At 38.7% G+C, this 12913-nt stretch overlaps 1 protein-coding gene across 2 annotated transcripts in view; it reads left to right on the top strand.

The window, feature by feature from the left end:
- Positions 1-10606, top strand: part of PLD1 (phospholipase D1) — a 126877-nt gene extending 116271 nt beyond the window's left edge. For both annotated transcript variants that reach the window (XM_087933452.1, XM_026705756.2), the window contains exons 23-26: positions 185-319; positions 4747-4900; positions 8320-8434; positions 8738-10606. In XM_087933452.1, the coding sequence (XP_087789578.1) occupies positions 185-319; positions 4747-4900; positions 8320-8434; positions 8738-8962 (629 nt within the window). In that variant the 3' untranslated portion in view covers positions 8963-10606. The remainder of the gene's footprint in view (positions 1-184; positions 320-4746; positions 4901-8319; positions 8435-8737) is intronic.
- The last annotated feature ends 2307 nt before the right edge of the window (positions 10607-12913 follow it).

Raw genomic sequence — 12913 nt, 5'->3', positions numbered from 1 at the left:
CATGGGCTATTACTGTCAAGAAATGTATTCTAACAATTAGCCCAGATCTACATTCTGTAATTTAAAAACTCTAGAAAAAAAAACTTCAGTATTCATTACTTCTACTTTTTAAAGTCCTAAAGTTTTTTTTTTTCTGTTCTTTGTTCTCTTCCTTCATCCTCCATTTCTTAATGGAACCCTTCAGTTGGAGACCAGTGGATTAATTACATTTCATTCTGTGGACTTCGAAATTATGCTGAGCTGGAAGGGAAACTCATTACTGAACTGATCTATGTCCACAGCAAGCTGCTGATTGCTGATGACAACACAGTCATTATAGGTAAGAGAGACATTTGCTAAGTACCAGTGTTTGGGAGTTGACTGTCCCTGCCATAGATCTCTGCAGATTTCAAGAGGGCTGTGGGACCAATTCGGAGGTTCAATTAGAGGGCCGTTTGAATGACTCACTCCTTTGAATAAGTCATTGAAGTGGATGATTGATTGTTAATTCAATCTTTCTCCAAATTGAATAGGTGGTGCAAATCTGAGTTTGGGTGCATCACATATCCCTCAGCCTACAATTTACAGCACTTGAAATCCATGCCAGTAGATACCTCCTGCTGTTGCTATGCTGGTTCCAGATTTGTTTCTGGGTCCAAGTGAAAGTTCTGCCTGTCATGTTTAAAGCCTTCATAGCTTGGAGTCTGAATAACTTTTAAGAACATCATTCCTACCCATATTTGACCTTATCCATGCAAGGGATGCGGTGGCTCAGTGGATAAGATGCTGAGCTTGTCAATCAGAAAGGTTGGCAGTTTGAATCCCTAGCGCCGCGTAACAGAGTGAGCTCCCATTACTTGTCCCAGCTTCTGACAACCTAGCAGTTCAAAACTATGTAAAAAATGCAAGTAGAAAAATAGGGACCACTTTGGTGGGAAGGTAACAGCGTTCCATGTGCCTTCGGCGTTTAGTCATGCTGGCCACATGACCATGGAGATATCTTCGAATAGCCCTGGCTCTTCAGCTTTGTAACAGAGATGAGCACTGACCCCTAGTGCCGGAAACAACTAGCACGTATGTGCTTTATGCATTTCTTGTGTTCCCCATCCTGCCAGAGTTGAGGTATGGAGGCCATATTTTTTTCAGTAACATCCTGTGCTCTTTGGACATCCACCAAAGATGAGGAATGCCCTCCAGCTTCTTGCCACCCATGATATTAAGGCTGTCTTATGTTCAGTAGTTAGGTCTTGTTCAGCCACTAAGTCATGTCTAACTTTTCGCGACCCCATGGACCATAGCACACCAGGCTCCACTATCCTCCACTTTTCCCCTGAGTTTGCCTAAATTCATGTACATTGTGTCAATGACACTATCTAACCATCTCACCGTCTGACGCCCCCTTCTCCTTTTGCCTTTAATATTTTCCAACATCAGAGTCTTTTCCAATTAGTCCTCTCATCTCATTAGGTGGCCAAAGTATTTGAGCTTCAATAGTTAAGTTAAACTATTTAAATTATTGTTTTATTGGGATTTTTGAAATTTTAAACCATCTTGGGTTATTTGTTTTTTTTTTTACAAATAATTGCTTGCATAATTCAATTTAGGGAGCAGCCAGACTAAGGTAGGTATATTGGAAGCACATAAGATCAGGAGAGGGACATGAAAAAACAAAACAAAATTAATACCAATCAACAGTCGTATTTCTCTGCGAAGAGAAAAATCCAATAGCCATAGTTATATAATACATTAATTCAGAACAATCAGTATTTCCAAAAAAGATTATTCTGGATTAAAGGCAAAGGATGGGGGCGGGGGGAGTATACACACACACACACACACACACACACACACACACACACACACACACCATCCTTTGCCTTTAATTCAGATATATATAAAGAAAGCTGACAATTTAAAACAAAATGCCAAATAGGTGAAATATCTTTTTATTTTACCGTATCTCTGGAGAAGAATAAATGCTTCCAACACTGAGCCAACCCTTCCTTACTTAAAACTGGCCCTGCATTTCATGTGTTTCAACAGCTTTCAACTGAAATATCTTCTTGGCAGAGTTGTTGATACTATAACGTATGGATTCTGCTCTGCAGAAATCCTGTGGAATTACTGAAGAAATCAATCTTATTTTTTCCTGATCTGAACTGAGAATTATTTAGCCTTCTCTTGTAGGCTGGGATTTATAAAGCTGTTGGTATTTTTACACACACACGCACACACATACACACACACACACACACACAGAGAGAGAGAGAGAGAGAGAGAGAGAGAGAGAGAGAAGGAGGGGGGATCGTTTGTTTCATGACATTGCTATTTTAATTCAGTTCAATTTGTTTATTGATTAGTCGTTCACCCATATCAAGTACTTGTAAAAACAATAGAAAATGAAGTCGGAAATACTGTTAATATATCATTGCCCTGCAGTTAACCTGATCCACCCTCTTAATCTTTTGATATAAAAATATAGCCCACCCTAGCCATGTACATGTTTATTCCCTTCAAAGTATCTAATAATTTTTTTCTTGGTGTCCCAGTATTTTTGGGGTTTTAATGACCTAAGCAGGGGAAACAATATATTATGAATATGTCCTACTTATCTTTGTATTGTTTTTATAGCTTTTCAATATGGTCAGATGATTAATCAATAACCAAATTGTCTTGGATATTTAACTCTTTATAGTAATTGCCCCATCAGCAATTTTCATCTTCAAACCGGTGTCTACTGTCACACCTCTTTCTTTCTTTCTTTCTTTCTTTCTTTCTTTCTTTCTTTCTTTCTTTCTTTCTTTCTTTCTTTCTTTCTTTCTGTCTTTCTTCCTTTCTTCTTTCCTTCCTTCCTTCCTTTCTTTCTTTCTTTCTTTCTTTCTTTCTTTCTTTCTTTCTTTTCTTTCTTTCTTTCTTTCTTTCTTTCTTTCTTTCTTTCTTTCTTTCTTTCTTTCTTTCTTTCTGAAAGAGTAAGGGATAATGTACACAAGAAATTTCTATTGGTTGAAATGCACAGATATGCACTAGATTAGCAACATGATCAGCCTTCTCTTTCCCATCTGCCAGTATGGGAAGATTTTAAAAAGGCCCTAATGGCTAGCTTAGATCCATAGCTGAGATGAAAGCTTACTAAGCAAAAAAGATGTAAAATATTGCCAGTATGTCTACTACTCTGAATTCGTTTGTTTGTTGTTTGTTGAATTTATATTGCCCCCTATTTGCCCATGGCGTCTCAAGGCAGCTTACAAAATATAAAACCTCATTTAAAACAATAAAACTAATAAAAAGAATCAAATAAATCAATATAATATAATAAAATCGCACACCCCGGCAACAGCAGATCACATGAACCATTTAATGGGCTCCATTCCGCTCTGGGTTCCCCAGGCCTGCTGGCAGAACCAGGTCTTCAGTGCCTTCCAGAAGAGTGTTAGAGTGGGGGCCATTCTAATCTCTTGGGGGAATGATGTTCCAGAGGGAGGGAGCCACCACGGAGAAGGCCCTTCTTCTGGGTCCCACCAGGTGTATCTCCCTTGAGGATGGGACCTGCAACATTCCCTGCCTCCTCGCTCTGATGGGTTGGGTAGATGTGACTGGCAAGAGACGGTCCCTCAGATAACCATGTCCCAAGCGATGAAGAGTTTTAAAGGTGACAACCAGCACCTTGAATTAAGGAAATGTGGCCCTCAAGACGTAAGAGATGCATCGGAGGCTGGCACAAGACAGAATAGCATAGAGCAGTTCTTCTCCAATAAGCAAACCCAGTCAGATTATGTTGGCATTTGAAGCAGAAAATGTTCACCTTTCCTGCCCTGATTTATTGCAGTTAATTTGTTGCCTTTCCATGATAAAGATCCTCTTTTTTTTTCCAGTAGGCAAAGACTAGAAAATTCCTGTAAAGGAAAGAAAAATGTTATCATCGGGATTTGCATATATTTTGCACTGCAAAGAATCCAATAAATTACTTTTTCTATCAACAAAGAAAAAAGTAACAATTTGGTTTTAGGCTCCCCCTTAAGCAAACTGAGTTTAAATCCAGTTGAGCAATGGAGCAGTAGATTTTCTTGCAGTCTTAATACAGTTGTTTACTTAAAATTTACTTATCTGATTATAGTGTGGCTTTAGGTCTAAGCTTTTACATTCCAAGGTATCCACAAAGATTCCATGACCTATGACAACAGGTGTGACATACAGGAGTTGGAGTGCAACTCTCATTAAGCAGAAATGTTGGTTAGAACCAGCCAAAGTTCAGGAACAATTGAAGACCCCAACTTTTAAATCATTGCCCTATGTTGTATATATTATTTAAAGATCCAGCAGAACCCACCATAACATCTTCCCCATTTATTTTTTACCATAATGCTATCATGGCCTTTTCTGCCCCAGATTCCATACTGAACCCAAATTGATACAAAGCCCAAATAAGTGGTTTCATCAAATCCTGAATTTGAAAGTATTACTCTAGAAACATAAACATATTATAAAAACAATATTTTACTTTATTTATTTTTGTATAAAATTGATATAGCCTTCCATCTCACCAGATCAACTCTTAGTTATCAAATGAAGTAAGAGCTAACATTTTCTTATAGTTATTGTATTTCAGAGCTTGTTTGTTACCATGGATCATAATCAGTGATTGGGTAAATTATGGTGGAGACTGTTTGCATCTAGTTATGATGCAAACTGGAGCCTCATGAGCTATTTTAAAATAGTTATTTATTTATCCCTTGCATTTGCAACTCTGCCAATGCTGTGTCTTTACAGGCTCTGCAAACATCAATGACAGAAGCATGTTGGGGAAAAGAGACAGTGAAATGGCTGTCATTGTGGAAGATACCAACATGGTTGCTTCAGTGATGAATGGGGAAGATTTCAAAGCAGGAAGATTTGCCCAATCTCTTCGCCTTCAGTGCTTTAGGTACCACAGCTGACAAAAGGGTTTTGAGAAAAGTAGGAGTAAAACCAATCTACAAAGGATTTCCAGTCATTTGATTGCCTTAGCATCCACAGAATAGACCAGGGGTTTCAAACTCAGGATATGGCCCATGGGATGATTAGATCTGGCCTGTGGGCCCAACCTGGAAACAGCAAAGGACCGGCCCGCGGTGCCTCTGTCAGTGAAAACAGAGCTTGTGAGGGCCACATGCGGCCTCCCTGGATTCCATTTTTGGCTGCAACAGCCTCCTGCAGCCCTCTGCTAGTGGAAACGGGAACTATGGGGGCCCAAGGAAGGAAGGAAGGAAGGAAGGAAGGAAGGAAGGAAGGAAGGAAGGAAGGAAGGAAGGAAGGAAAAAGATTAGGGAAGGAGGAGGGGTCTGAAGTAAGTCCTACCTTAGCACTTGGCCACCATAGGTGCCCCCGACATGAGTGACGTTGAGCTGATACACCCACCCTGGCCATGGCCCCTAGGCCTCCCTGAGGTCAAACAGAACCTGATACATCCCTCAGTGAAATCAAGTTTGACACCCCTGGGACAGACAATCGTGTGTTTGTCTATTTGTCCAGGGCTTCTATTTAGTTCAGTGGGGTCTATTCTCATTTGTAGGTTGTAGTCTTAATTTGTATTAAGGTAGTCCCAAAGGTGCTTTTCCAAAATGCAAGTAGACTTTCTTGTTTACTTTTCTGTGAAAGCATTTCACTTCTTATCCAAGTAGCTTCTTCAGTTCTGATCCTTTGGAACAACCATGACCTGAATAATGGAGAATCTCTGTAGATAATGTGTTAGGGTCCGCAACTTAAAACCATTTGTTTAGTGACAGTTTTGAGATTTCAACGGTGCTGAAAAATGATTTACAACTAGTTTTCACACGAATGACCACTGATGACCACAATTTGAGGTTTAGAACCCAGCAGTTATTTACAAGGGCTGGACAAGATCATCTGTCCTGAAAAAGGGAGATTTCTACCCATTAAGCCATAACCTGGATGAATGGTTTCACCTTTCATCTTTTCATTTTACAACACCTCATCATTGATTCAGCTTCAAAGTCACTTTGCAGTAAATACAGCCTGGCTTCTCCCTATTTTTGAGGGGGAGAGCTTTAATTGTCTTTGTAATAATTGCCTGCTCGTTCAAAGTTCTTCCTTTGAAAAATTGTTCAGAATTAAAGCTGCCACTGTCAGAGTGGGAAAGATAATTAGCAGGCCTTCTTAATTTGCCCCTGCTATCTAACTGTGCAGATAAGCAGCAGTGTAGCTGCCATAAAATGAACACGCATTGCAGACACTCTGAAATCTGGGCCTTTTCCACCACCTACCATAAATGTCAAATCAAGAAAGCCACAGGCATTTGCAGAAGACAGAATGAGAAAGCAAACTAGGAAACTAGGTGTATTGCAATTCAGGCATCACCTCATTTGTATTGTATGAGCTATGACAAGAGCCAGTTTGGTCTAGTGGTTCATGCAGCAGGCTAGAAACCAGGAGACTGTGAGTTCTAGTCCCCCATTAGGCATGAAAGTTGGCTGGGTGACTGCGCCCATCACCAGGAGACTATGAGTTCTAGTCCCTCCATAGACATGAAAGCTGGCTGGGTGACTTTGGGCTCATCACCAGGAAACTGTGAGTTCTAGTCCCTCCTTAGACATGAAAGCTGGTGGGTGGCTTTGGGCCAATCACCAGGAGACTGTGAGTTCTAGTCCCTCTTTAGACATGAAAGCTTTATTTTAATCCAATACTTCCTGGTCTCGGGGCACAACCACCACAAAGAACTGGCTGCAAGAGATCATCAAAAACTAAAATGAATTTAAACCGCAACTCTTTCTTTTGGGAATAATCACAGAACAACACCCCCCCAAAATTAAATATATTATCTTACACATCTTGACAGCAGCCAGAATAGCTTTTGCACAACTATGGAAGGGAGTCAATGCCCCACCAGAAAAGCTAGTCATACGAAAAATATTGGAGTGTGCAGAAATGAACAAGCTCACATTAGAAATGAAAGATAAGGAGAATTCTAATATGGGATAAATGGTACGAATGGCTAAAAAAGAGATATAAAGATTAGGAGGAATAGTTTATTGTAAACAAAGTAAGAGGACCTTAAGAGAGTGTTATTGTAGATATCTTTATAATAAGCAATATAAGATATATGTGTTTGTTGATATATATAATAAGGCATATAAGACGTAGGTAGTTATAGATGAATAGAATAAGGTACATAAGGTATATGTGTTTGTCGATGCCAAAACATCATAAATATTGGTGAGATTTATATTTTTGAAAAATATAATAAAAACATTTTTTTTAAAAAGACATGAAAGCTGGCTGGATGACTTTGGCCTCATCACCAGGAGACTGTGAGTTCTAGTCCCTCCTTAGTCATGAAAGCTGGCTGGGTGACATTGAGCCAGTCACTCCCTCTCAGCTCAACTCCATCTCACAAGGTGGTTGATGTGCGGAAAATAGGAGGAGAAAGGAGTATTATGTATCTATGGAGATTCCGGTTGTCCAGGTCATGGTTGTCCCAAAAGCCCTGTTCAAAAGGCAAGTGGACTTTCTTGGTGTGTTTTCCTTGAAAATTTTTGCTTCTCATCCAAAATGAGAAATGAAATGTTTTCAAGGAAAAAAACAAGAAAGTGCCTTTTGAAAAGCACCCTTGAGAGTATTATGTATTTTTCTAACCTTTATAAAGGAGACTTGGTGGCTCAGTAGCTAAGACACTGAGCTTGTTGATCAGAAAGGTCAGCAGTTCGGTGGTTCAAATCCCTAGCGCCACATAATGGAGGGAGCTCCTGTTACTTGTCCCAGCTCCTGCCAACCTAGCAGTTTGAAAGCATGTAAAAATGTAAGCAAAAAATAGGGACTACTTTGGTGGGAAGGTAACAGTGTTCTGTGTGTCTTCGGCATTTAGTCATGCTGGCCACATGACCACAGAATCATCATCAGACAGCGCTGACTCTTTGGCTTAGAAACAAAGATGAGCACCACCCCAAGAGTTAGGAATGACTAGCGTGTACAGTATGTGTAAGAGGAACCTTTACCTTTTACCTAACCTTTTTAGAAATAATAAAGGCAGGATTAAAATAAATTAATATACCAATAAGCAAGAGATGGAGCTTACATCATCATGCACATTTTGCCCCTTGGGCAAGATATAAACAAACTGTTGAAACTTGCGAAGAAGTTTTAAAACAAAATAGCCAAACCTTAATAATCACCACCATTCTTTGTTTGGCTTCTGTTGGAGCAGTGTTCTTATATTATATTAGTACCCTTTGGGGTTGTATTTCATCTTCCTGATTTTAAAGTGGTTAACATTATTGACATCATCTACTAGTTTAATTGTACGTACTTTCCTTTCTTTTTCTTCTTTTGTCTTCTCCCATTCTTCAGGGTTGTTCTTGGCAGCTCAATAGATCTGAATGATATCCAGGATCCTATAAGTGACAAATTCTTTAAAGAAGTGTGGGTTGCAACAGCAGCACGTAATGCCACTATTTTTGAGAAGGTGAAGTATGGGCTTATGTTTCACACTTGTTACTGAAAAGCATGAGTATTGTACAACTTATGTAGAATACAGAGAATTGTCAACCAGAATGTAAATATAAACACATTTACATGACTTTATTCCAAAAAATCTCGGGAGAAAAAATATCAGTGTCTTGGAGATTCTGAAAATCCGGTTAAACTTCAAAAATTCAATGAGCAGAGGTAACATGACTAAACAGTTGGCAAGTTTCTAGTATAGCCGTGTTCTTGGAGAGAGATCTGTTCTCACATCTTTTTCTTCACTCTTCCTCTTCTCAATTAGGTTTTCCGATGTCTTCCTAGTGATGAAGTCAATAACCTAACTCACCTGCGGGATTTCATCAATAAACCCAAACTTGCATGCGAGAATCCGACGAAAGCAACTGAAGAACTGAAGAAAATCCGTGGATTTCTAGTCCAGTTTCCCTTTCGCTTTCTGGATGAAGAGAATTTGCTTCCCTCTGTCGGAACAAAAGAATCCATGGTACCCATGGAGACATGGACTTAAAAGAGAAATCAGCTTGAATGCTTGTTTCTGAGTAAACAAGACACAGATCTGGTTTGGCTTCTATTTTCACAAGAACCTGTTGTCACAAGAAGGAAAAGCTGCACCAATCCAAAAGTGCCTTTTGATGATAGGGTTTTAGAGAAAATAACAGCTGACTAGAGGCAGTGTTGGAAATAGCAGATAATGGATAAGTTACATTCTCAATGATTGCAGGGCCATCCAAGCAACCTGGAAAATAGGAAAAGGGTAATGGAAGATACTTTATCTAAAAGTCTACAGTCATATGTCAAGACACTTCCCATATTCCATGCATGCTCCTACATGTTTGGTTATCTCAAACAAAATCTACAAAGTCTTCATTATAAGTAACTCGGATAAGATATTTGTTTATACTAGCCATCTTTTATTCTGGACAAAAATTGGTAACCGGTTTTCCACAAGGAAAACCTTGTAACTAAGGTTACTGCTTGTAGAAATTATATTTCCAGGCAAAGTGACCTGCATCTACATTTCTGCTTTCAAAGAAATCCCTGTGTAACAGTGATAACGCCTTGACTCTTTTGCAGGCTCTTATTGTTGCTTACGTCTTTGTAACTATGGAACTTGTTAAGATAGAGTGTTTCTTTATAATTCCTTTTTAAATTCTGCAAATAGTATAGCAACTACTGAGAAACACTGCACAATGCCACTTTGGGTTTAACTGTGATCTTTCTGGAGTACGTTATAGAAGTTCTGCATAGATTTTTTTTTTTTTTTTAGGGCTGCATTTAGCAGGAGAAATAATTTGTCCTGCATGTGTCATGTTGGAACAGTATGTGTTGAAGATTTCTGAAGCAGTACTAGTAAGCCGACAGATTTGTTTTGTGTCTTTAATGGCCAAAAAAAGTGTATTGATGTAATCATTTAGCAAAAATCTCTTTATTCTCTTCAAGAGGGACCAATTAATTCTTCCCATCTTGCCCAGAAACACACTTGTATGCCTACGGTTCAGTGTTCCAATATTTGAGGAGCTGCTGTCGGGCTCTGAGTTCACTGCCACACAAAGACAAGGGGGTCAACCTATTTTCCAAAGCACCAAAAGGCAAGACAAGGAACAATGGATGGAAACTAATCAAGGACAGAAGCAACCTAGAACTAAGCAGGAATTTCCTAACAGTGAGAAGAATTAACCAGTGGAACGGCTTGCTTTCAGAGGTTGTGGTTTTCCATCACTGGAGGCTTTTAAAAGAGATGACCTCTTGTCTGGAATGGTATGGGGTTTCCTGCTTGAGCAGTAGGTTGGACAGAAAATCTCCAAGGTCCCTTCCAACTCTGTTACTCTATTTTTACTTCCAAACAATCTATGAAATCCTTTGGTAGAGGCTACTCAAGCCCTGTTTTTCAAGTCCTGCAACAGTGGCTCAAGCTTTATTATTTTTTTCACAGATGCAAGAGTCTTACATTACAATGTAGGTATGTTTCCTGTCTGCACACAGCAGGAATCCATGCCACTGATTTGGCAGTTGTGATGGGAAGGGGTGTGAAACCTGCAAAAAAAAAAAGGATAGGAATCATATATATTGTTTCATTATAGATTGTTCAGCCCTGTGCTTGTGAGATTCTTCCCACCATCATTCCAAAATAAATTGAAGTAGAGAAAAGAAACATGCTACTGGAGTCTAGTCTTTGAACTATTCAATCCCTAGCATTTCAAGGTCAAAGGGGATTAAGATGTTTACCAGAAATCCCAAAGCAGTTTTCTTAAATCCAGAGTCCTTCTGTGTTGGGCTATGATTCCCTTCATCCTCATCCAGCATGGCCAATCAAAATAAACAAAACTAACTAAATGAGATATAAATTATTGTCCTGCTTTCAAGTTCCTGTTTCTTAGAAAATACATGAGAACATATCTTGGGACCATTTGCCTAGACTGTAATCTTGAATTCAGTCTAGTCAGATTTTGATCTCTCTGAGGACCTTTCAAATATTACAGTGTTTCATGTTCTAGCATGAGTGATATTTCAGATCTTGTTGAACTACAAAGACTAGCAGCATGGCCAAGATGCTGGGAGTTGTAGTTATCAACCTTTGCAAGATCATTGGACTTTGTATATTTGCCCCAAATATGATTGGTTTAATGCAACATGTTTAACTTATTTAACTTATGTTTTGAATTGTATAGCACTTGAAAACATAGATTTAAAAAGGCTGAATTTTTACTATGTGTTAAGCAACAAAAAATATTTAACTGAAATTAAAGCTGGCCAAGCTTAGCATGCTGCGTGAATGGAACCAGCCTTTAATTTAACTAGTTAGGTATGTCTTGTAAAAAGCCCATGAAATATTTCAGATCTAGACTGTGCTTGTTTCATTTTCTAGCATAAGTGACATTTCAGATCTTGTTTAACTATAACTGCTAGCAGCATGGTCAACATGCTAGGAGTTGTAATTTGTCAACCTCTGGAGGGTATTTACATTGTATTCTTTGGCTTTTAAAAGACTGTGACAAGGGTTTTATAGTTTTTCCCATAAAACCTTACTGGCCCTTCCATGTTCAGATTAAGACCTGTTGGCTACATTGCATAAGCAATTTCATAAGGTATAGAACAGCGTCCAGCAAATGAGAACCAATATTTGTCATGGGTAGACAAACTGCCCAGTTTAGTTGTTAGCATGCTTGGTGCTTCATGCTGCTAATTAGTAGTAAGGGTGGAAATCATAATCATCATTTAAAACGAGATATGTTGTGCTTTAGATAATTCTTGCAGCACAAACTTTAAAGAGAACACTTGTCTAAATAATTATAACTCTACAGTCTTCTGTACGTTGTTCATTAAATGTATACCCCATCTTTTCTCAAGTTCAGGATAGCATACATAGCACTTCTACAATTTTTTCTTTACAGTAATCATCATGAGAGGAGCTACCCAAAGTCACCCAATGACTTAAAGTGGGTTTATATCTGGATGTCTTCTCCCTGATCCTTATCCAACCCTTTAATTGCTATGCTATATGATTACTCAGAAGAAGTCTTTCCATTATTGCTATTTGCAATTAACATTGGGGATCAACTATCCTGCCCCCTTATTAGAAAATCTGGAAGAAGCACATCTAACTGATGTGCAACATTTCATTTAGAATTTCACTTTAGCACCTTCCTTGCATGAAATGCACTTTGTAGGTCAGGCATGGGAAACTGACCTATTGCAAATGTTGGATTTCAACCATTATCAGCCCCTTGCAACATTGATAAAAGTTAACAGAAACTGTTTAGCAACATCTGTTTAACAAAATCTGGCTACAAGTTCTCCAGTTGCAGAAGTGACAGGCACAATATGTGTACTCACCTTGGAGTCCTGATTGGATGGAAGAAAACTTGGGACTTTGTATGTTTGCTCCCAAAATGATTGGTTTCACGCAACTTGCTTAACCTATTTAATTTATTTTTTTACTTGCATAGCACTTGAAATCATAGATTAATTAAAGAGGCTGGATTGTCATTATGTGTTAAACCACAGGAAAAAACGTCTATGGAGATTCTCAGTCATCCAGGTCATGGTTGTCCCAAAGGTGCTTTTTGGAGAGGGAACTGGACTTTCTGTGTTTTCTTTGAAAATGTTTCACTTCTCATCCAGCTTGGATGACAAACGAAACATCTTTAAAGAAAAACCAGAAAGTCCAGTTCCCTCTCCAAAAAGCACCTCTTAGGACACAGAATTTTTTTTTTTTAACTAAGATTAAAGCTTCCCAAGCTTAGCATTCTGTGTAAATGGAACCAATCTGTAATTTAACTGGTTAGGAGTGCCTTGTAAAAAGCCCTTGAATTATTTCTGGTCTAGATTGTGTTTGTACTCAAGTACTCTGCTAGAACTGCTTATTTTGTTATTTTGAGAATGACTGGCAAATCATTGTGTCAGAAGAATATCAACAATGCGCAGACTCAAACATTCACTACATGAAATACATATGATC

The sequence above is a fragment of the Pseudonaja textilis genome, chromosome 4 (assembly GCF_049901715.1).
Source record: "Pseudonaja textilis isolate UNSWEBS1 chromosome 4, rPseTex1.2, whole genome shotgun sequence".
NCBI lineage: Eukaryota > Metazoa > Chordata > Lepidosauria > Squamata > Elapidae > Pseudonaja > Pseudonaja textilis.
This window is presented reverse-complemented; position numbering and strand designations above follow the sequence as displayed.